This window comes from Syngnathoides biaculeatus, chromosome 2 (assembly GCF_019802595.1).
Source record: "Syngnathoides biaculeatus isolate LvHL_M chromosome 2, ASM1980259v1, whole genome shotgun sequence".
Classification (NCBI taxonomy): Eukaryota; Metazoa; Chordata; class Actinopteri; order Syngnathiformes; family Syngnathidae; genus Syngnathoides; species Syngnathoides biaculeatus.
Genome location: NC_084641.1, coordinates 43,903,913 through 43,928,244, shown reverse-complemented (window position 1 = coordinate 43,928,244; position 24,332 = coordinate 43,903,913). Strand labels below are relative to the sequence as shown.

The 24,332-nt window shown below is 48.3% G+C and overlaps 2 protein-coding genes and 1 long non-coding RNA gene across 7 annotated transcripts; 2 read left to right on the top strand and 1 right to left on the bottom strand.

Moving 5' to 3' along the window:
* Positions 1-575: 575 nt before the first annotated feature.
* Positions 576-2,471, top strand: hoxc5a (homeobox C5a). The gene is made up of 2 exons (XM_061807173.1): positions 576-953; positions 2,173-2,471. Exons 1-2 carry the CDS (start codon positions 611-613, stop codon positions 2,379-2,381), a joined length of 552 nt encoding a protein of 183 aa, XP_061663157.1. The 5' UTR covers positions 576-610; the 3' UTR covers positions 2,382-2,471.
* Positions 2,472-7,626: 5,155 nt separating this feature from the next.
* Positions 7,627-12,141, bottom strand: LOC133493645 (uncharacterized). Its single transcript, XR_009793075.1, has 3 exons — positions 12,002-12,141; positions 7,831-7,952; positions 7,627-7,754 (listed from the first exon to the last, which is right to left on the bottom strand). It is a non-coding gene; the product is annotated as an uncharacterized LOC133493645 (long non-coding RNA).
* Positions 10,946-21,869, top strand: hoxc4a (homeobox C4a). Of its 5 annotated transcripts, none has more exons than XM_061807198.1 (5): positions 10,946-11,597; positions 12,123-12,480; positions 18,952-19,117; positions 19,233-19,419; positions 21,000-21,869. In XM_061807198.1, the coding sequence occupies exons 1-3, from the start codon at positions 11,126-11,128 to the stop codon at positions 19,013-19,015; spliced, it is 894 nt and encodes a 297-aa protein (XP_061663182.1). In that variant the 5' UTR covers positions 10,946-11,125; the 3' UTR covers positions 19,016-19,117; positions 19,233-19,419; positions 21,000-21,869. The 5 variants fall into 5 exon arrangements, with proteins under 5 accessions (XP_061663182.1, XP_061663192.1, XP_061663205.1 ...); XM_061807208.1 differs by having other exon boundaries at positions 18,952-19,128; XM_061807221.1 differs by lacking the exons at positions 19,233-19,419; positions 21,000-21,869 and having other exon boundaries at positions 12,123-14,297; positions 18,952-19,086.
* Positions 21,870-24,332: the final 2,463 nt, after the last annotated feature.

The following is a 24,332-nucleotide window of genomic DNA, read 5'->3' as shown; positions in this document are numbered from 1 at the left end:
AAACTATAGGCTCATTGTTTTGTCGCAAATAACGGTCACATAATAATATTTCACGGGAATCGTTATGATCTAACTGTTTTTCAAGATTTATGATGAGAAAAGTAAGTGTGTGTCTTTTGCAAGGGCCACGAGCGCGCGTCCGTCTTGGCACCTTCCAAACACCAGATGACGCTCTTGCCCTACACTGCCGCCATTTTTTCGCCGAACCCTCTCGCCCTGAACCCCGACAGCAGCTCAAAGTTTCCTGGACACGTTTTTGCTATTCATCAATATCGCCATTGAGTATCAAGGCCAATTTATGACTGGCCAACGTGCGCACGTGATCTCGTACAAATAGGCCATATTTGGGCAGCGCGCATAGGATCAAGGATTAAAAAAAAAAAAGATACCAAAGGATACTCCACCTATAAATCCTGGATTGTTTTTTTTCTTTCTTTTTTTTTTTTTTTTTTAAGAGAGGCACATTTTCTCCCCCTCTTCCAAACGCGGCTACCGAGAAAAGCGATGATCAACACAAATCAGAGAATAAGAGGCGACGTCGACCCAGGCAGCAACTCGGCGCTAAAAGTGTAAAAAAAAAAAAAAAAAAAAAAAAAAAAAAATTGGGAAAATGAGCTCCTATGGTGAAAGCTGCAATGTGAGGCGGGCGGCCGAGACAAGTCGTCCAATGTTCGGCTTCGGCGCGGCGGCGCGCGGGTCCAGCCCGAATCTCGGAGCCGTCCCCGGCGGCTCGCTTCTACGCGACGACGCCCAAAGGAGCCCGAGAGGCGGCCCGGAGCTCCCAGTCCCCGCCGGGCCGACCGCGCGCGACTCCGGGGGGCTCGTCGTCGGCGGCGACCGGAGCCAGGAGGGCGTCAGGACTGCGGAAAAGGCGCAAACGGGCTCGCGGCAAGCACGCAGTGAGCGCGGACCACAGATTTATCCGTGGATGACCAAGCTGCACATGAGCCACGGTAAAGTTGGCCTCTCTCGCCGTTGCCTGTGTCGGGCTGCTCCGCTTCTTTTCCAGCGGTCCACTTTCGCTCTTGGAGTTTTATAGGCCAAACGCAGGAAATAATAAAAACTGGCGCTCATAAATTTTATGACAAAGGCATCCATTGCTCGTAAACCTGTTCTATTACGGCGAAGAGGTGATCTGGGGGCTGATTTATGGAGCAGTAATTGGAGCACAGGATCAAACTGTGACAAAATTATCAAACAATATTACAGATTGGTCCCGAAGTATTATTTTCTTTATTGCATCTTTTATATTCCTTCTTGTAAAGCAGATATGTTTTTATATTATCAGCGTGTGTGTGTGTGTGCGCGCGCGCGCGTGCGAGCGCTCGAAGCTTTAGCCTTAAATTGAACTTTGGGAAACACCAATGACCTGACCCTCGCATGAACTTTTCACCTCCAAAAGAATTGAATAGGCACGCACTTCTTTTTTTTTTTTTTTTTTTTTTTTTGGCTGCAGGCTGCGGATGGACAGTCGGCGATTTTGCTGCAAATGTTTGCTCGTAGGCAAAACATGCCCGCAGGCAGGTGGCAGGCTTCAAAATATCCGGCCCTTCTATTTACATTTAGGAGTCTGAAACAAGAAGAAGTATCGGTTTGATAGTTTACCTTTTGTTATATTTATTATTACTGATTAATTAAAAAAAAACAAAAAAAACTACCGAGTTAAGTCGAGGCCAATGCCAGCATTTCGTCAATATGAGCCAAAATCTACTCATGCTTTTCCGTCGAGTAAAATGTAGATTTACACAGCACGTTTTAGTGGTCGAGAGGAAGAAAGCGGAACTTTCCCATTTGAGCGTCAGATCTTTTCTTTTATTTCTGTGTCGACATTTCCACCATCCAAACAAGGCCAGTTAGCAACTGGCGATTAGTTTCCATTAACACTGTCAATGTATCAATCTGATCGATGCGCCACAAAATGCACAACATGAATACATTGTTTAGCCGCGTCAATCCAAAATAAGAAATGGTCGATCGTGTGCAGGGTGGCCATCTTGTCGTTTTTCATCCTAAAAGGTGATGGAGGCTCTTTTTGTTGTAGTTGTTGTTGTTTTTGTTTTGTTGCTCGAAGCGCTCGAACATTTGGCCTCGGTTTCTTCCCAAATGTGCAAACGTCCTCTCATTGAAGCGCACGTCTTGCCAATTTGCTAACTCCTCGTTGCACTGCGGCAGAATCGGAAGGCAAACGCTCCAGGACCAGCTACACCCGCTACCAGACTCTGGAGCTGGAGAAGGAGTTCCACTTCAACCGCTACCTGAGCCGGCGCAGGCGCGTGGAGATCGCCCACGCGCTGTGCCTGAACGAGAGGCAGATCAAGATCTGGTTCCAGAACCGGCGCATGAAGTGGAAAAAGGATTCTAAGAGCAAAGTCAAGGAATAAGCGGCTTCGTCGCGACGTCCAAAGAGTTGCTTGACCTCCGGATGAACTGCGGGAAGCAAATGACATCATGACATCCCCCCCCTCCCCCTCCCCCACCCCACCCCACCCCACCCCACCCCACCCCACCACCACCATCGTCGCGGGTTGGGAGCCCACTTCTTGACTATTTATTGCTCCCTCCCATCAATTGGGTTACTTGGCTAAATTCGTTTGCTGACGATGGGGGGGGGGGGGGGGGGGGAAGAGAACATTTCTCCAGATAGTATTTGGTGCGGTCGGTGACGTGTCTTTGAAAATCATGTGTATGTAACCCAGGAAAACGGTTTCACGTCATGAGACTAATGTGGGGGGGGGGGGGGGGGTGTAACAAAAAAAAAAAAAAGTCGACTTTGTAGCCTTGTGAATAAATTTCATATGTGAAAGCTTGATTGTTGACTGTAAGCAATAAAGTGATTCCATACACTCAGCGTATTTGTTTTCTGTGTGGTTTGAGTACATTTGACAAGGTTTTGAGTTGAAGTCTTGAGTGGATGCCGCTCTTTGTCACTCCTTCAGCGAGTGACAAACGCGTTTAAGGCCCCCCCATAAAAGTTGATTGGCTCCCGTTTCCCGACAAACTGTTTCCTGTTTTGCCAGCGGAAGGAAGGCAAGCCCGCGCCTGTGATAATACAGTACACCCCCAGCGTGGACGCCAAGGCTGGCGTTTGACCGGCAACCGTCTGGAGGTGACACTGTCCAGGGCCAATTGCGCAAAGCCCGCGCACTCTTTAATAGTGTGAAAAGGCCCACCGGCGCCCTCGGCTTGAATGAAAGCCGGAGATCAAAACAAAGCAAAAAAAAAAAAAAAAACATATAAAAAAATAAAATAAATACAAAGAAAAGATTACAAAGGAGATGGACTCACCTCCTGCCTCCAAATTAAAGTTCCTCGGTGCTGAGAAGAAGACAATCGCCGTCCACTTTCTTCGCTTGTCTGCACGCGTTCTCTCGGGCCTCGCGTGGCCTTACGCGTTGCCAATGTATTGAACCAACACACACCCCAGTCTCTTCTTCTTCTTTTTTTTTTTTAAGTTTACAAGGTTAGATATGCCAATTGGCCGGAGCAGGCCCTGTGAATGGTGCTCGGGAAGCACGTGGTATCATTTAAGTGGCTTTTATGGCCCGGAAGAGCTGACAAACCTTGCGATATATACACATCATATATAATCTTAGCTGTCCGGCAATCGCAGCTGCTGGCGCCCGAACAGGGCCACAGAGCGAGCGGGGATTGGTACCGCTAACCCAGAACCCGGAACACGGCAGCAGTAAGTTAACGTTTGCATTTCACATGCTTGGAACATTTTCCCCGAATTCTTAAGCACGTGAAATATGGCCTCTTTTAAATGCGGATTTGCTGATTATGGAATGTAATATTATTCACACTGGGCGTAGATGGGAAATGTTTTCAAAGCAAGGCAATTTATTAACAAGAATAAAGAACATTGAAGCACATAAAATGCCTCATATCCGTGCTGTGTTTAATAGAGACCGGAAAAGCGAGAAAGTGCGTATTTAGGTATTTATTCATCTGTTTGTTTGTTTTTACCCGGTTGGCCAAGAGACTGAGTGTGTTTTTGTGCAGCCATTAAGGCTAACAACGCAACAAAAACAACACGAACGTGTGTGTGTGTGTGTGCGCGCATGTGTTACTGCCATTGTGGCTGTGTGCAGAAAGATGTCAAATTTCGTCGGACTGAAAAAAATGCTTTCATTTGTACAGCCTCGCATTGCAGCTGTCACCATAGAGTTGGTTATAATGTTTTTATTGTTATTATTATTAATTATGCACCAGAACACAACGCAGTGCAGCCAGGGTGTGTGGACTGGGCCGGCTACATAGACACGATGAAATTGCATCCAAGTAGCCTGAATTGGAGAGGACATTACGTGGCTAAAGCGCATTTGAATTCCGGGGGGGCTCCTCTGGACGTTTGTATTGCTGTGCAGGTTGAAATCAACTCCAATCAAATGTCACACGCAAAGCACAAACGCGTGTCCCAATTTCCCGTCGATGAGGGGGCAATATTAGGTCAGCGTTTGTGTCCTCATTCTTCTTTTCTGAGCTTCTGGTCGACGGGCCAATTCGGCCACTTGACGTTTTTGCTGTTTGACAACAATTTCAACATTGCCCGAATTGATTTTATGGAGCCTCCACGTTGGCGCTGGTGCCGCACTTCCGTTAGGGGGCACTGCGCAACACACTCCCTGAAAATGTGACGCTAATTAGTCCGCAGTTGTTGTCGTTTGTCTGAAATTGCCCCTTTTCGTCGTCAAATCAAAGCTAAATAGACCTTCCGCAAATTAAAACACATTCACGCTTGATTTAGGATCATGTACGGAACCCATGTGTTGCTAAATTGAGATTTTGGTGGATGTTGGAATGGTTGCGCGAGTTTCATGACAAAAATATAATTAAAAAAAAAAAAAAATCAAATTTACCCCATTGATCCTCGGGATTGAAAGCGAAATATGCAAACGCCTTCGCGTGGCTTTTTCTTCCTTTCTCTGAGCCGTGCAGGCGACACGGTTCTTATTCATGACCCCAGGTCACTTCCGGGTGACTTTCGTCGTGTTTCTCCCCCCCCCCCCCCCCGCCTTACATGACGCTGCAAGTCCCTCTGAATTTATTTCCAGCGTCGAGACAAAGTGGTTTTATTTTTAGACTGCAGGACGCAGTGAAAAGGTTTTGCGTTGCTGGGCCGTAGTTTCAGTTGTGTGTGAAAAAGGTCCGAAATAGCTCTTGTGGTTCCCTTTCGAGGGCAACTTCAGGCCATTGGCCAGGAAACCACAGGGGGGAAGTTCAACGCACGTGAAAACAAAAATATCAATATTTTTTCCATTTAGTGACAGCCCCCCCCCCTTACAATTGATAACTTCAAATCGCCATTTCGACGATGATGATGACTTTGGAATGCGTCGAGATTTGCATCGAAATGTGTATGAGAAAGCCGCGTCTCCGTGCAGGGGTGGGGCGTTGAGATCTGATTGATCTTTCGTGCTTTTTTTTTTTTTTTTTAAATACAGTGGATGCTATTGGTCGGATCATTTGCAACAAACTGTTCGTAAATAAATAAAAGAATTAGCAACAAAATCAAATGTATAATCCATTATCTTGAATGTGTGGCAAAGGAAAGAAGTGCATGTTGCGGAGCAGGTGCCCTGATTAAAAGCCACCAAAAGAGATTTACGTCCAGCCAGTCAAATATCGCCGACCTGGTTCTGCTTTCATTTCTGCATTGACGTCCCGCAGGCAGCAGGCTTGATCTGGCGTCTTCTTGTTTTGCAGGTCGTGCGCAGGGGCCGCGGACGTGACGCACCTCCCCCCCCCTCCCCGCCTCCTGCTTCCTGCTTCTCGACGGCCAGCGGCTGGTTCTGTGGCCGCCCTCGAAAAAGGTTCGAGTTCAATTTACACGTGGGCCCGTTGTGCAAACTACTTCCGCTTCCAAGTTGCAGAGTGAACTGGTTGAAAGCAACTCGAGCGCAGCGTTTCAGATGACGAACGGCACAACTAAGCACCTTGTTTCTGGGGGCGTCCAAAAGCCCCCCCAGACACACACACTTTTTTTTTTTTATCATCCATGGCTTTGTTCACGTCTTCGTATTGGACCTCTCTCACCGCACTTCATTCAAACTTTCTTTTTGGTTATTGTTCGAAGTGGGTGACGTGGCCCACCTTCCGGGGGATGGGGGGGGGGCGTGCTTCCATGCACTCTGTTCTTTTAGGGGTTTGCTTAAAAGCGCGTTTTAGCCATTTAATCGTGGATATTACAGTGCCCAGCTCAGGTGCCACTGGGCCACGGATTTGCACGCCGGACCACCGCGCGCGCGGTCTGCATTTCGAATCTCCAGTACAAGTGTCGTGCTTTTCATTAGCAAAGGTCCGCTTAATTAGCCCTCCGACGAATAAATGAAACGGGCCAACAATCCGCCCGAGGGCCTCATCTTTTTTCACTCGCACATTCTAACTAGTTCTAGGAAGTAGATGCACGACGTGGAAGCCATTTGTGCGGAGAAGGAATTCATTGGCGCCCCTCCATCAATAACCCTCGGCAGTGAACTATTGGAGGGGGCGGGGTGAAGCCCGGGTCAGCCCGTCTCAGTCGCATGTAAATGCGCAGTAGCAAAACGTGCACGTCCGAACGGCGCGTTTGGTTTTTGCTCGTCGTCGTCGTCGTCGTCGTCGTCGTCGTTCGGACGCTGGAGAAGAAATCTTCACATTCGTCGCTTGAGCCCTCTCGCGCACTTGCACTCCAATCAATGCCATCCATCGATTCCCAATCTGGGCCGTGTTTGCCGTTTTTAATAAGCCCCGAACGGGGCCACATGTCCGAGGTGGCATTTTTCATCCCGGCCTTTTCTCATTAGCTTCCAGAGTGGCAGAAAGAAAGGTTAGCGAGCGGTCACTATGCTAATGGCAAGCAGAGAAAATGCTCGGGAACAATAGAAACTTATTTTTCATCGGCGCTGTCACGCGGACCTTTTGTACGGGCCGCGTGTTTGGAACTGAATATTCATAAAAGATTTACGTCGAAGGACGACACGCTGGATTCTTTGTGCTTGCGCGTCGTTACTGCTTATCGTGTGCATGGCGCGGCCTTCTTCTTTTTCTCATTCTTGATACGCAACAAAGGCTGAGAGATCCGCATTAGTTGTCTATATGTACCCTGTAGAACCGAATTTGTGTGACGTTGAAAACAATCGCAAATACGTCTCTACGGGCATACATGGGCAGCTGCAAGTCGCCACCGGCCTCGGCCTACGAGTCAACGGCGGCGCGCGCGCGGTTCGTGGCGAGCTCCGGGCCCGGGGAGCGCGCGCTACCGTGCGCGACCCCGCGGAACAGCGCTCGTTTAAGGCTGACTGATTTACAGCTTTTATTGCTCTATAAAAGCCTTCCGACATCCTTGCGAGCGCTAATAGAAATGTCATGCGCCTTCCCTACAACGCAGCACTTCCTCGTCATCATCATCATTATTATTATTATTATTGTTATGAAGTCAAACACTAAAAAGAAAGAAGCAGGCCGTCCTCTCTCGCACGCGGCAGCCAGCTGACCCCGATTGCGGACTCAACTCATGGCCGAAGTGTCACTTGCACGGGACCGGGTGCGGGACCCGAATGCAGGACTCCGGGGCAGTCACCTGGTTTCGAGGGTGGTTTTATTCCAGGCTCAGGTCGTACACAGGTGAGCAATGCAAAAAAAAAAAAAAAAAAAAAAAAAAAAAAACCCGCACTGCGAGGACCCCAAATACTTGGCAGCCGCAGGTGAAGCGCCGCTGCGGGGGGCGTCCTGGCCACGCCCATGACAGGAAGTACTGGTCGCACGCCTTCAACCTGCCGATAGCGTCACATGATTAGTAACGCACACATTGTATGACACTCGAAATAGTTTTCTTTTGGACTGACTTACCTTCCTTGAGCCGGTTAGCTAAACGTGTGTGGGCAGGTTGAAGGCGCGCCGGCAGAACTTCGCCATTAGTGAGTAGGCCAAGAGTCACTTGCAGTACGCGAGTTCCATGGGCCCGGATAAAACTGGCACAAAAAAAAAAAACAAACAAACAAGGGGAAAGGAGTCATACCAAAGGGCGAAAACCGAGAAAATTAATAAGACAGGAAAACGGAGAAAACTCATTTATAGGCAGATAAAAAAAACAAAACAAAACACAAAGCCCTCAAAAAATTACTCAGAAATACAGATTTTTAAAAAATCCAAGTTAATGCAATCCACGCCACTATTGATGGTTGTGCAATTTTGAAAAATTTACATTTGTATCCCAATGCATTCAATGAAAGACCCTGTAAAGTGATTTTCACCTTTTGTTTGTCAGTACATGAAACGTTTGAAAATAAGTACTGAACGCATTTGCAAGGACAGGATTGCTGAGCTCCAGGATTCAGATGTTTTTCACCATCTGGGTTGAACAGATTTGCGGGTCGGCCTCAAAACAAGCCCGAGACGGCAGCACTTGGGCCATGAATCCCCCCCCCCCCCCCCTACCACTTCAGCATTAGGGGTAGCAAACAAGCTACGCAAACAATCTGAAAAAGAAACATCTGTCCTGAAGTGCACGTTGTTCTGGCTGCAGTGAGTTTGGCTTATTTACTTATTAGATTAAAGTATCTCCAATTGGCCTCCTTATCTGATCTCAGCGTTGCTCACCTGCTGAGTGACGTGTGCTCAACTTTATTTCCTTTCATTGTTCACAAGTGCTGAGTGATGTCGTAGCGCTCAAAAGGTTGAACTCTAAAGAGCACGACTTATCATTTTTGCTTGTGTTTGTACATCTTTATCGTGTGAAGTTCCCAAATTTAAAAACTAGTTTCAGATGAAAACATTCCCCCAAACTTTAGCTTGCGGGCGATGGTTCCGGACTCAAATAACTCGGTCCTTATTCAACGAAGCCCGGTTCAGGCCCTAGGCCCCATTTCGAGCCACAATCCAGCCCCCCCCCCCCCCCCACACACACACACACAAACACACCTCACGGGCAGACATTTCTGTTCTCTGCACACGTTGTTTGGAGCGGGGAGCGTTGGGCAAAGCAACACCCCCTGGGCCAACTACCGCCGGCTCGCTCCCTTCATCCGGCCTATCGCATCTGTGACATATTTCTGGTTTGGTCGTACAGTAGAAACCGACCTGACCTTTAAACTCCAGCTTAGCCCCACATCTAAATGATTCGGCGTGCGCCCGGAACTGCTCACAAAGTTTTTGGGTTCGTCGGGTTCAGAGAAAGCGACGGTCCAATCGAAGCTTTATTTGGTAGGTCACCGTGAAAACTCAAGAAAAGACAAATATACACCTACATCAATGAAACGGGAAACACACAAAGCAAACGACACAATCAAATGAATGCATGACCCAACATTCGCGAGCGTTTTGTCCGCTTGTTGCTCATTTTCGGCGCAAGAGGCGTTTCTTCGCATCCTGGCGCTGTCATGGCGCCGGCCGGCCCCCTTTCTCTCCTCCCACTCGCCGCATGCGCGTGCGTCGCACAACAGCCAAACACTCCCATCCAAATAATATTCATAAAAGCAAATATTTGAGGCCGTTACGGCGCCGCGGCATACTGCTGCCATAAAATCTCGAGAAAGACGTTTTGGGCTGTCCGCTCAAGGAGCCATCGAGGTACGGCGACGTCCTTTTTAATACGGCTCACGATCTGGCACCATTCATGTCTCTACGCGGCCTTTGCGTGTAAACAGGCCGAGTTTGTGTCGAGCTTCGCTCTTTGCTCAAAGTTGGTTTGCGGGCGTGAAACAATGTTGGCAGCGGCGAGGAATGGAGGCAATATGCCCTCCTGCTGTTCGTACACAGAAGACTTCTCCCAAAACATACAACATTTTTTCATGGCTGTTTAAATGGGGGTCAATTATTTGCAGATTGTTGCTGTCGGCTGTCGGGCCCGGTCCCGAACCCACTGAGAAAAGCGGGCGGTCCTCTCTACACTCTTAATTGTTTGTACATTTTCTGTTTTCTTCCCTTTCTGAATTGCCACCGTGCAGGCGGCACAGTGGGCTAACTCCGGCTAACACCGGTTAACACCGGTGGGCGTAGAGCGTCTGCCTCGGGGTTCTGAGGACTGAGGTTCAAATTCGGGTCCCGGCTGTGGTGGCTTTTCTCCGGACGAGCCGCTTTCCTCCCGCATCCCAAAAACAGGCGCAAATCGCCCGGAGGTGCGATTGTGAATGCGGGGTGATCGCTTGCTCGTATGTGCCCTGTGATTGGCTGGCAACCAGTTGTGGGTGGACTCTGCCTCCTGCCCGGAGACAGTCGGCATAGACCCTTGTGAGGATAAGCGGCTCAGAGGAGAAACGGATGGCTCAGTTCAGACCAATGCAAGTTTGGTTTAAAAACAAAGCAATCGCCACAAAAACGTTACAAGAAGCTCCGTTTTTTTTGTGAGCTTTTCTGTTTAATGTTGGCCTGTGAGCTGGCCACGCGGTCGGTCCCTGGGGGGCCGGTGACCCCCGCTCTGTCCTGTATGTGCTGAGCATGTGACGATGGCGACCGGTCGTTCGGGCCGGAGTCATTCGGATAGGCCGCGCCCCCCCCCCCCCCACTCCATTAAAAAGGTTGAGCAGCTCAGAAAAGGGAGGGGTGCAATTGCTTCATGAGGAAATGACCCCAACTTGTTATTGTCCATTTTTCCCACTCGGAGCCCATTATCAAATGAGCCGAAGCAACATTTTGAAAAGCCAAAAAGAAACGTGGCCCCCTTTGGACTGATCCCGGAGCACATCAGCTGGTGCTCTCGTGAGCGTCTTTTGCAAGCGGCTCGGCTCCATTTCTTGTCTGACGTGGTCAGCCATGTTGTTGTGGTTTCGAGGCTCGGTGCGACGGCGACGGCGACGTTGTCCCGCAGAATAATCGAGAATGTTGCCTTTTCTATTTTCTCCTTGGTCAGCAACTAAGCTACTACTCTTCTGTCTCCGAGATCAATGGCTTCGCGGAGACGAGCGGAGAGAGAGCGTTGGCGAGCAAAAAAAAAAAAAAAAAAAGGGGGGGGGGTGGGTGGGAAATAGGGGTCCACTGTGTGGACTAAACGCCGCTGGTTCCTCATCCGGGTTCCGCGACGTCCGCTGCGATTGGCGGTCCGGCTCACGTGGTAAAAGTAACTTTACAGGGCTGCTCGCAAGTAGGAGGGCTTTATGGAGCAGAAAAACGACAAAGCTAGAAAAATTATTTTCCACTGCAGAAATTAATGATCATGAGCTCGTATTTGATGGAGTCCAACTACATTGATCCGAAATTTCCTCCATGCGAGGAATATTCGCAAAACAACTACATCCCCGAGCACAGCCCCGAATATTACGGCCGCGCCAGGGATCCGGGCTACCAGCACCGGCAGCACCAGCAGCAGCAGCAGCAGCAGCAGCACCAGGAATTGTACCCGCCACCGCGGGCCAGCTACCAAGAGCGCCAGTACAACTGTGCAAGCATCCCCGAGCCCGACACGCCGCGGGCTCACGCGGGAATAGCCCACTCGGCGCACCTGCTCGCGGGCAAGGGCCAGCCCGCGTCCTGCGAGACCCCCCACTTGCCCATGTCCCCCGCCACCCCGCCGACCGCAGCCTCCGCCTGCAACCAAGCCCTGCCGGAGCACCCCAACAGCGCCGCCTCGTCCAAGCAGCCCGTGGTGTACCCGTGGATGAAGAAGATCCACGTCAGCGCCGGTAGGCAAAACCTGCGTCTTTATGTCCGCCCTCTCCCCCCCCCTTTAGCAGCCCCCTACTCCCATCTCCTTGCCAGCCTTTTGAAACGGCACAATTGAGGCGGATTTACGACTCGGCGTTGGTAATTACACCCACCATAAATTTTATAGCCGAGGTATACTCAGGGCAGCCGTATCGCCATGTGGCTTCTGCTGTTATGTATTGCGCCGCCGAAAGGGGTGGTGGGGTGTGTGTGTGTGTGTGTGGGGGGGGGACATAGAGAGCGCCAGGACGTAGGAAAAAGAAGGGATGGGGAAAAAAAAAATCAAAAATCAAAACAGGCAAAAAAAAAAAAAAATCCCCTTTCTCAAGCGTGCATGAATAATTTAGATCCTCGCGTTTAAGCCGCCAACTTGCAAAGTTACCTTTGAAATATCCCAAAACGGGGCCGTAAATCCTTCAAGTCACATCCATGTTTACCCCTCCTTTATTTCCTCTTCTTCTTCTTCTTCTTCTTCTCGTTCTCCCCCCTCCACCCGCGTCCAGTCAACTCGGGCTACAACGGGACCGAGCCCAAGCGGTCTCGGACAGCATACACCCGCCAACAAGTCTTGGAACTGGAGAAGGAGTTCCACTATAACCGCTATTTGACTCGGAGGAGGCGCATCGAGATCGCCCACACGCTGGTTCTGTCCGAACGCCAGATCAAAATCTGGTTTCAGAACCGCAGGATGAAATGGAAAAAGGACCACCGGCTCCCCAACACCAAAGTGCGCTCGTCGTCCTCCTCGTCGGGCTCCAACGCCGCTCCTGCGGCCGGCGCGGGGGCCCCGTCCTCGGCCGCCAAGGCGGGGGCCTCCGACGAACTACTGAGCGGAGCGCAGCACGGCGACGACATTACCAGGTTATAAAACCACACGTGGACGACGCGGGCTGGCGGGCGGGCCGAGGAAAAAAAAAAATAAATAAACTCAACACATACACGCACAAAAAAAAAACAAAACAAAACAAAACAAAACAAAAACCCAGAAACAAAGACACAAAACAACAACAACAAACGAAACAAAACGGGACGGAACAGAACAGAAGAGGACTGCTTATTTATAGAACCGTTCTAGATTTGTTTTTTTTTTTTTTTTGTTTTGTTTTGTTTTTTTTTTTGGGGGGGGGGTTGTTTTTTTCCCCCCAGCCATCGTGTCCAAAGTTATGTCAAATGCATGTTATGTAGCATGGATTACCGCGAATAGCGTTCCATTCTTTTATACGTCGAACAGGGTTTAATTTATTGGAAACGGTCTTTTTATTATATTTTGAATGAAGGAGAAATGCAGATAATTATACATTGAATCCACATATTATGGTGGACTATTCTTTTCCCCTGAAATGCACAAAGTATTTATTTCACACGACGACAAAGGAAGGAAGGTCGGCATAAGGATGATTATTTTTGGTATTAGGGAAGGATTCCAAAAATAATTGAAACAAACCCTTCATCTTGAACTTGTGTGTTTAGGATAAAAATGTGACAATTACCTCGTGTATTTCACAAACATGATTAAAACAATTATTTACAGTTTGGTTTCGTGCTGTCGGTGTTGTGTTTAGGCCGTTTTGGGAAAAAAAAGTGATGATTGTGAAATGCAATAAACGGAGTTTAGTGTATTTGTGCTAATCCTACTGGTCAATAAAACAGTGAACGTCTTCTAGTTTTCTACACGTTTGGTCGTCGCTTGATTGTGGGCGGAAAAGGATTCGCTCGTGTGTGTGAACATTTCAAAGTGGAGCGAGCGGGAATTATTGTATTTTTATTTTTTTTTGACGTGTCCCGATGAAATCCTGCAGCATTACAATGCTTGCGCGCGCGCGTGCGTGCGTGCGTGACTCGAACACAAAGCGGCATGCGAATCGGGTCGGAGGACATTCGCAATATGTTTATAGAGGCTCGACACTGTTTTGGAAAATCGTCCCTTTGCCTTTGTACGACGAGTATGTAGCCGCCCTGCTTTTTCAACATTTTATTTGATTTGATAAATTCAGCAGACCACCACGTTTCCTCATGTACAAAATAAAGTGAATAGAATCACGATTTGACAATATGCATCATGTGCTGTTGCCTCATAACAAGCCCCGCGCGATCTTGATGTGGGATATGCAGCATGCACAGGGATGTCCTTATTTTGCTGACAAAACACTGTCCACGACAAATATAGAGAAATATACACAGTGTATTTTTTTTTCGGGCTAAAGGGATCGAAATATCATTTAAGCTTAAAAATGCACACGCATGTGATAAATGAATGAACGTGTGACATGAATAGGGTGATATATAAACGCCTGTCCTCTTGTGTGTGTGTGTGTGTGTGTGTGGGGTGGGGGGGGGGACGCACAAAAGGAAGCTTTTGCTCCCCACCGCCAACCTTTCACTGCTCGCAAGCTTTGCGCTGTGCCAAAACATATTTGTTTGAAGACAGTTTGATGCCAGATCGTGTAGAGAATCGAAGCTTTCTAAAAATGCGGACTCGCTTCTGGCGGAGCAAAATGGCGCACGCGACGCTCGTTTCTGCGGCAGAATTGCGATGAGACGCGGCTGAAAAATGAGCGGAGGAGCCTTTATGTCGCTGGACACGTTGGAGAAATGATGTGCTGGCCACAGTCAGCATGCATGCAGGCAGCATCTCCCCACTCCCCTTTTTCTCGCCCATGTGTCGCCACGTTGAAAAGGTACTTGATTGAGGTTTGGGGGGGGGGGGGGCGGAAGGGGGGGGGAGTATGCGCATGCAGGGAGAGAAGGCCGAGTTCACACCGAGGACACATTTTCTGTCCCATTAGACTCATTTCGAGCTGCATGGTCGATCCCCTTGCACTCGGGTTCTGGTCCTCTTGGGCTCGGCTGAATGTGTTGTTCCTTGTGTGGCGCCGATGAGCTGAGCTTTGAACACCTGCAGGATTCCTCAAATTTGAGTCAACATTTCACAAAAAAAGACTCACTGTAAATCGTTTCTTTTGTTTGTTTTTAATTCTGTGCTTTAGGAACATTGGTGGAAGGGGATTATCGGCGTTGTCATCAAAGTATCACTTAAACAGACAAAGCTGCGTGTGCTGTTTTATCCAACCACAAAGCAAAGTTTGATATCATAAATTGGCCCTTGGCTCTACAAAGCGATATAAACGTCACTAGGATGGCAAAAATCCTAAAGTGGAAGCAAGATGATTAATTCATTTGAGGGAGCAGAGTTTACATACTTGGCGGAATTAATAAGCTCTGTCCCGATATGTGAAGACATTTTATAAGTGATATCATTGAATCCTCCACACACACACACACAATTCTCAGATTAAAAAACGAGCTTTCCTATTCAGCCTTCAGTCCTACCCCCCAACTGCTTATATTTCACCAATTGCTAACTGCTGTGTCGGTGGCAATCTCTGTAATACTGAAGGAGACATTTGGACAAAAAAAAAAAAAAAAAATCATACTAATAATTAAAAGGGTCCGCAAAACCCTTTTGACATCGATATTGTGTTGCATTTTTTTTCAAATCAATAAAATGCTATGCTTTGAAAAAGACAAAATTCCATTTGTGCATGTAACAAAAACACGTCGAACTTTGACCCCCCAAAAAACTTCTTGCTTGAATGAAGTTGACTTTCAACGAAAGAACTATCGAGTCCTCTCCGAAGACGTGAAATGAAAAGTCCAAAATAAATGCAGCCAATGCACAGCACAAAGAAGAAAAAAACAAGCCGTCTCCTTCATTTCTTTTCTTAATTGAAAATGGGACATTTTATTTAACAATGTCAAATATTTGGGCTTGCAAAATAATAACCAATTCGCACATTTACTTGATGGAGATTATTGTCATTTGTGCTTCTGAATCTTCACATTCAGCGCTCGGCCTTCATTTGCACACAATCTTGGAATATCCTTCATCTCTTTTTTTTCGGTCTCATCGATGTATATGAGGCCTTGTTTTTTCTTCATAAACATCTTTTATTGCATTTATCCTGCAGGGGTTCGGAAAGCTCGATCAATGTTGTTGCCGGGCGATGACAACAAACGCTTTTATTTTAAAGTTCTAAGCGTGTCGCCATTTAGAATTACATTTTTTTTTAAAAAAAACGATACTTTCAATTCAAAGTAATACTCTCTTTATTTTCCAAAGTCACAGAAGCACAAGAGAAGAAGGGAAGAGCCAGATGCGGCTCTGGAGCCGTGGGTTGACGACCCCTGCACAGAACGTTTGATCCTCTCCTGTGCGGTTGACACCATAAAAAGCAATCGTAACAATTGAGGCATTTTTTTTTTTTTTTTTTGGCCCCGTTTTATGGACTAAAAAAATCAAATAAAAATTCAAGGTGCGTTTATTGCAGGAAAAGTGACGTCATGTGGGTTGATGCGCGCGTACCTCCAAAAGATTTTCTTGTTTCTCGCCTGAGCTGCAGGCAATCGATCACCAATTTCGCGAATTCATCTCCACGTCCTTGAAATCCTAGATCTTAAAATGTCTTTGATTTGATTTGATTTGAGGTAAATGAAGCGGGGCTGCGCTTCAGCTCAGGCAGCAGCTCAACGTCCCTCTTTTCAATTCCGAAAGACTTTTCTCCTTTTCTTCCATTCTTTGTTTTAGTTGGAGTTTTTTTTATTTTTATTTTTATCTGCGTTCCTCACGCGGGACTTTCAGCTTCGATTGCAGCTCGGCACCCTTCGGGACTCGATCTCGGAACACGCAGAAAGAAAAAAAAATTGTATTTCAACTCCCAGTTATCGAAGTGTTCCAAAGGGAGCAAGGATTAAAAAAAAAAAAAAAGGAAATAATGACCATCTCTGTATCCTGGAGTTGAATAGCTGACGTTTTTACTTTCAGGCAAAAGACATTTTGCGGCCTCTTTCCTCGGCTACGAAAAGTTGATCGTTGTTGTTGTTGGCAGCCGCGCGGAGGTCGCGAGTTGAAACCCGGGTCGCGCTGATGACGTCATCGCTCATCGACCACAACCGCCGGCTGCGCCCGAAATGGCCCGGATCCCAATTTTGTGCTCACGTAATTTGCATTTTTTTTTTTTATTTTTTAAAAAAACATTTTGGAAAAAACCGCAGCAAATTTCGCGATCGGGGAAAAACGACAGAAGAAAACTTTGATGGAGTTATAATAACTTATATAACAATCACAATTGAAGTTATGATAATCAATTTGTTTTAAGCAGATGTCCCAAAACGCCATTTCATTTGTTTATTTTATTTTTAAATCAGCATTGTCATAATTGGAGTTGTGCTTTTATTGGCTGTAGTTAAACGTGCACAGCTGTAGTAATTGTAATTTCCCATTTAGTGAAAATTGCAAGTACATTGAACAGCAACGCAGACCACGACCACAATCATTTACAGAGGTGATCAATTCATATTTCTCCGACAGGGACATTATATTTTTTGTTGACAGTTGTTCGCTTGTGCAAAACTGTAAAAATAATGTGATTTGAGTGGCGGTTCGAGCTCCGGCCCCGCCTGTGTGGCTTTTTCTCCGGGTGGGCACTCCGCCTTCCTCCCACGTAACCAAAATATGCTCGCATCCATTGGAGAGTCTGCGTTGGTGAGGTTGATTGGTTGGTTGTCTCCATGTGCCCCGCGATTGGCCGGCGACCAGTTGAGGGCGTACCCCGCCGCCAGCCCGAAGATATCCGGGATAGGCCGCGGCACTCGTGAGGATGAGCGGCGGCTGGATGATTTGAGTCACTCTCGATTTGAGCTGAATGTGATAGCAAATCCATTTTTGGGGGGGTCTCTTTTAATGTTAACTTTTGGTTTGTAACCGTAAAGACAGAAAAGCGGTTCGACGTCCCTTTGCCCTCAAACACGGCTGCGTGTCCGAATCATTCGGAACAGCCCGATGACGCGGTGTTGTATGACTTACACAGTATTTCACGACTTACGCGCTCAGCCCCAGTCAGAACTCAACCTGCGGCATTTGCATTTCGAATCCAAGCGCATCGTAACCCGCTTTTCCACATTCCAGTTCTGACGCGACTGCGGCCGATGTGCGCATGCGCGACCCAGCGGCCCAGCGTTCCAGAACCGAGCGGCGTTTGTGCGCATGCTCGACCGCTTTGCGTCCCTCCTCTTGTGTGTGTTTTGCACGTCCGGCGCGTTTCGGGCCCACTTGTGGAGTGGTCCCTTTCTTTTGGACTCGTGTTGTTTACGTACAGCAACGGAACCGTAAATCTTGCTCGTGTGCCAAACGGCGCCATTTGTATGCAGCGTTTTCACCTCTGTGGCCATTAAGGCCCCCCTCCCTCGGGTTCATTTTATCTGGCCGGCCACCGGCTGCGCATGCGCAGGCGCACCCCACACCGGGTCAGCGTCTCCGGCAAACGAACACGAGGGCTGATCCGGGCGGAGAATTCTCGAAAGCCACCATTTGTTCCGCATTTCACATGCCAACGAGTTCCGATTCGCCGTTTTGTCAAAGTGATTGTTTGCAAGAACAAACCTTTGTTCAACATTTATTGATTGTTTTGAGCAAGCGCCAGAGAAGTGGGGGAGGGGAGTCAAGAGAGCTTCTCGGGTGTGGGGGGGGGGGGGGCTGGCGGTAGACACCCACAGCGAGGCAGAAAAGTGATTCATTGCCACCCAAGAGGTTCAAACAGAGTTCACGGAGAATCGCGGAGAAGGCGCAGGAGCTGAATGATGGTCTCGGTGGCCCGGAGAGAGCAAAAACGTCTTCAACGCCGTGTGGACGCAAGAGGCGAGGGGGGGGGGGGGGGGGGCTGGGGCAAGGAGACGCCCCCCAACTGGGAGATTTTCTCAAATAGGGCGCCGTCGCTTCATTTACATCGGGGAGTAGTCGTCCACTCCCCCCCCCCACCCCCATTCTAAATTTCATTGATGAATTTCAATTTCGAGCCAACATATCTTTTAGGTCTCATTCAGCACCAAAAGGTTGTTTTTTTAATATCGTTTTATTTCGAGTGGCAAATGTAAGGATAAAATGGATTCTTATATTCTATACACTCAATATTGCATGATTTTGAAGGATTGATATTTTCCCATCCAGTTTGTGGAAATGTAAAGAGGTCAGCGAAGTGAGCAGAAGGCGCAGTTGAAAGACGTCAGTGCGACGCGGAAGGCGGTTCGCTCCAATTCTTTCTGGTCCGACAAATAAAATAAACGAAAAAATAAAAATGAAAAAAAAATCCCACCGTAAGAAATTGGAGGCTCAGCTGGCGTTTCCTTTTAATAACGACATATTCCATAATTACAAAGGCGCACGATATTTCCAAGACTCGTTGGTCTCTCTCTCTCTCTCTCGTGCGCTCTCTCTCTCTCTCTCTCTGACGTCACTCGTCTTTTTTCTTTCTTTCTTTTTCATAAATCTCTCGACAGAGGACTAAAGACTGCCGCCGGCTGCCGCTCGCCGACCGCCGACCGCGTTGTGTGCAAAAAGTAACAGAAAAGATTCAATTTGGCAGCGGACGACTTCGGTCCCGCACGACTCAGCCATTGGACGGGTCAGGCAAGCACGTGACCAGGTCTGCGCTGCCTGCTCCTGGTAAATATTCGGTCGGTTTTCCGCATTGTTATTGCAAACAACGCCATGTAACTTTATACTTTGGAAATCGACCACCCCAACATTATTTACCATTACTTTTTTTTTTTTTTTTTAGATGTTCTAGGATGGGGTGTGGCCCCCCCCCCACTCCCCCCACTCCCCCGCCCATCAGCTGCTGGCCAATCGGAGGCTTGGAAGCAGGTCGACTTTGAGCCCAAGACCGGCAAGCCTCGACTCGTCCGTCCGCCATCTTGCCACTTCCGAGCCAAACTTCCCGAGGATGTGCCAATTGGAGCAAGCTGGTAAATATTTGGGCTTTTTTTTTTTTTTTTGTCTTGCGGGCAGCCTTACTTACAGAGTGCATACTTTTGAAAACGATCGTTAATATGTGCATTGTTGAAATGACGTGCATGATTCTGTGAGATCCCGCGCGTGAAAACCCGGAAGTCAGTAAGATCTTGAACACTTTGAACGTGAAAAAGTCGTCGTCTGTTTCACGTTCATGATGTTGACGTAGTGGATGACGTGTCAAAGTGGACTTGGTGAAGGGCCGCCTCGGTGTACTTTGGGTGGTTCCATCTCAGAAGTCGATATGTGCTGTGTTCACACGTCAGGTTCAAATGCCCTCAAGATCCTGCAAATCCTTTTGAAAGCCTTCCCACCAATGTGAGACCTTTCAAACGCAGCTCAATTCACTTTGAGCTTTTGGGAGCGAGACAAGCAAAATAAACGAGTGCGATATTGCGGACACCCCGAGCCGGCTGTGTCCACAAGTAACGACAAACTCGCAAAACGGGAGATTGGACCGCAATGTAAACTGCCCGAGATGGACGGCACATCAAGTTCAGATGTTCTAGCGGGCTTTTCTTGACATTGCTGCGGTGGCATCTTGCAGTCCCGCAGATCAGCGAGATCTTATTTTGGCATGGGCTTAGAGTTAGCGCCAGCAAAAGGGTCCTCTCAAAGAACTTGGGATTTGGGTTTCGCCAGATGTTTTTTTTTTTTTTTTCCTCCCAAATTGAAGCCCGTCTGCATTTCAGACCGAGATATTAGGCCGAATCGCCACAGGCGCTACGATTCAGACACAGTCGGTCGTTTGTCATGATCGCCGTGGTAACGCATTCATCGTTCAGGCTGTGGATTTCCTCGTTGAATTCAGAAAGAGGTTTTGTTCATTTGCGCCAATAAACATTCGAGCAACTACAGAAATGTCAAATAAAATGTCGCCTGGGCTTTTTACAAAAGGAAACGGGAAGCACGCTCGGAAGCCGCCACCTTTTTCTCGGCGTGGAAACGAATCGGCCCCGTCATTAAAATCAAACAGCGAGACGTTCGGGGAGCTGACAGGCGGCTTCATCACCATTGGGATCCCTTTTTTTAAACGCAAAATAGTAACAGACACCGGGTTTACGAGTTCACTTGAAACCAGAACTTCATATTTTAGCCTACAACTCTTGTTGATGGTGGCATGTGGTGGGGAAAAAAAAAAAAAAAAAGATGCTTTGTAACAGTAAAAAGAAAAATAGCTGGAATTTATTCCCCTCTCCAAAGTGAAAGAACGAAGCAAGAAACACTCAACTTCATTTGAAAATGACGCAGCAGGCGAGATTTGGACTTTCGGGCCAGGAGCTCGACGGCTTGCGCTTGTTAGTCGAATGTCACTCGGGCTCCATTCAGTTGCGCTCAAGTCCTGCACGCGATTCCCGGCCGACGGTTCCCATTTTCAGCAACTGGCCCGAGGTAGCCTTTAAGAGATGGAGACGGTGCTGAGGTAGGTCGGGATGACCGCCGGATTGTCGACAGACGGACTCGCTGCGCGTCTCGAGTGCGACTGAAGACGGCGATGTTTCGCGCATGTGATTTTTTTTTTTTTTTTTTAAAGACAGGAAGGGGATCCAAGCCGAGGTTCCGAGGAAGCCGAGAGCGGCCGACCCCCGAAGGAATTCCGTCCGGGCCCGACCCGTCCCACCGAATGGAAATGGCGGCAGGCCTGCAGTTGACCAGGTCGAGATCCGCTTCCACGAGCGCAGGACGAACCAAAACGGAGGCCAGTCGTCTCCCCGCTGTGTCCGATTATCTCATCCTCGCGATTCACCGACGATTCCCCTCAATCCTCATTTTGGTTGTAGCGGTCGTCGCCGAATTTTCCACACTTTTGTACACGTTAGTTGAGTCACTTTCCGCCGTACCTTGCAACGCGTATGTCGAGATTGCGCTTCCGAGTCGAAGCTTTTAACAAATTCATGATAGAAAAAAAGAACAAAAGTGAAATTGGCCAATTGACGGCTTGTACCTCGTAAAACTCCAAAAGTTGGCCCACAGTTCTTCACGCCCTTTTGCACGTCTTCCCTTGATCCTCGCGACCGTCAGCGGCCATCTCGCTCTCGCTCTCGATACATTTACGGCCGCTCGCCGCCGTCCGTCATCTTAAATCTCCCGGCGACAACTACGACTTGTTTTCATTGAAGTAATTACGAGACGCGGTCACCGCAGATGAGAATGCAGCGTACAAAAGTCATTCTGCCGTGTTTCTGTATAGATTTTTGGGGTATTGTTGCATGTTTGAAGCCCTTTTTTCTTCCACGATGTGCTGTGAATCGTAAGACGATTAAATGTGGGAGCAGGATTTTGCTCCTATTGAACTTTGTACATTTTTTTTTTGTTGGTCTTCAAAGGAGACAATCTTTTGCTACAGTTCTCATGCGAAGCTCACATATTGCCCACGCTCAATAAATTCCATCCTTGCCCGGAACGACTTGGACTTCGATCTTTATTTCACTTCCAACGATTCGCTTGCTGCATTCTAAAAGGTAACCGAAGTTTGATCAAAGGCTGCCGGGACAAAACTTGTCACAATTGTGCATTCACAGGTTGCAGTCTTTTAGCCTCCGCGGCGGCCCCCCTGAGTTCCCCGCCATTAATCACGGAACCTTTGGAACAGTCCAAGCACGAGTTGCAAACCCAGCGGGCGCCATGACAGGATGCCTCGCCTCCTCCTTCGACTTTACAAAAGCTAAATTGAGCTGCTGCAAGTCAGGGATGGGTTAACGGTAGCCTTGCAGCGCCGACACCACAACAAACCAAAGTGGAGTATATGGACTAGGACCAGTATTCTGGACCAGGACTAACGACTCCATGCCTTCCTCGAGAAAGCAAAGAGATTTCATTACTGGGAGTGATTTTTCTGGGTTTGGGTGAAGAAGCTTAAATATGTGGTGCAAGTACAGTGAATACGCACACAGATACTGGCTAAAAACGCTGCATAGACAGCCAGACGTCTACATGCACTGTGCAAAGAGGCACATTTCATTTTTTGTCAAACCAGACTCGAGCCTTCAGATCAGTCCGGATCACCAAAAGGAAAAAAAAAACAATTTTGCCACAATAACGAGAGAGAGAATTTGTTTCAGGTCAAAAGTTGACATCCGTTTGGCTGAGTATGGAGTAGCATTTCCCTTGAAGTGCACGACTTGGCTCAAAGGCTCCGGGTCAGCTTCCAGGAGCTCCTGACGGTACTCTGCTGGAATCCTGGTCCATTTCTCCTGACATAACTGGTCGGACCGAGTCAGGCTCGTCGGTCGCCACGCTGGCACGCAATCCTTTTCTGATGTGCCCACAAATTTTTCATGGGATTCCGATCAGCGCCACTGCAAGACTTTGACTTTGTTCTTCTGAAGCCACTTCAGAAGCATTTTGTCGGAAGACCCGTTTGCGCCCAATTCGGAGCTTCCTGGCCGATGTCTTGAGGTGTTGCCTTAATGTCTCCATGTAGTGTTCTTTCTTCATGAAGTGTTCCAGTTTCCTGCTTTCACCCGCAAACATTTTGTTCAAAAGAACAAATCTTTTCAGTCAATGAAATGAACGGAAATAACGAAGGACGCCATTCGTTCGTTGAGCTGTGCCGCCACTAGCCAGCCAGCCAGCCCGCCGGGAACGGGAGCGTTCTGCGCTGTCTCGACGTGTCAATTGCAGCGGAGAAGATCCAAATGTGCAAAGGGCATCAAAGCTTCGAGGTTGAAGCGACATCATGCCATATTCTGGGATGTCGTCGTTAGGGCAAGTGGCGCGGATGCTACTCAGGCACACGAGCAGCCAGTAGCGTGTTGGTCAACGTGGCCCGGGACAACGTGACAACGAACTCCAGACACAAAAATTGGGAGCATGTCGCGGTGGAATTGCACGTGAGCTGTTCGAGGATTTCATTGCAAAAGGGAAGAAGCTGTTGGGATGGCTGCGGACGGATGCGAAGCAAACTTGGCAGTGTTCGGAAGGGCCTGCCCCAGGGAGGAAGTCGGAAGGCCTGCTGATCGGGATGCGGAGCGTCCCGGAGGATTTTAGTTCGGGTGGCGTGACGGCCCTTCGCTGAAGAAAAGCGCGACATAAAATGGAGGGATGATTCGAAAATAAATTCATGACAGCAATAACATATATCTATGCTCCATTCACCCTGCCCTGGTATCCATGGTCTACTTCAAGCGTGCCAAAACTACAGCGCATACTACTACTACTATTCGTACTCCAATAACTACTACTACTACTACTACTACTACGAGTGAAAGATTGGCGTGACAAAAAGATTTCCCAGATTTGCAAAGTAGGATTTACAATTGAAATCATAACAACATTTGGATCCAGAACGCAACGTTGAAAAAAAGACGAGGCAGCACAAAATTCCAGTGGAAATGATTTGGGCCGCTCGGGTCGCGTAGGGCAATTGTTCTGGACGAGGGCGGCGCTCACCTCGGAACGGGTCGCCGGCCGGTCGGAGGGCACGTGCGGACAAGCGGGCGTTCGCTGTCACTTTCACACGAAACGGACAACTTTAAGTCTCGAGTTGACCTACGAATGCGTCTTTTGGCAATGTGCGAGGAAACTGCAGCACTTGGCATACTCATGAGAGAAGACAAAAGAAAGGTTTTGCCAAATCTGCTTCGACAAAGTCGGAAGCAGCCAAGTGTTGGCAGTGTCTCGATCGACTGAATTCCGATTCCGATTGAGGCGGGGCTGTGGGCCAACCCCGCCGGGTCCACAGACACTTGGTGCTTCCATAGCCAAGATGAAGTCGCACTTGCGACTGCTTATCGGCGCTCGCAAGATTATAAGCAAAAGTATGTATCCTTTTTCTAGCTGCCGACACTTTTACGCGTTTGGCCTTCCGGCGGACGAGCCGTCACAGAGGAACGGTGACAGCCATCAAATGAGGGCGCGAATGAGG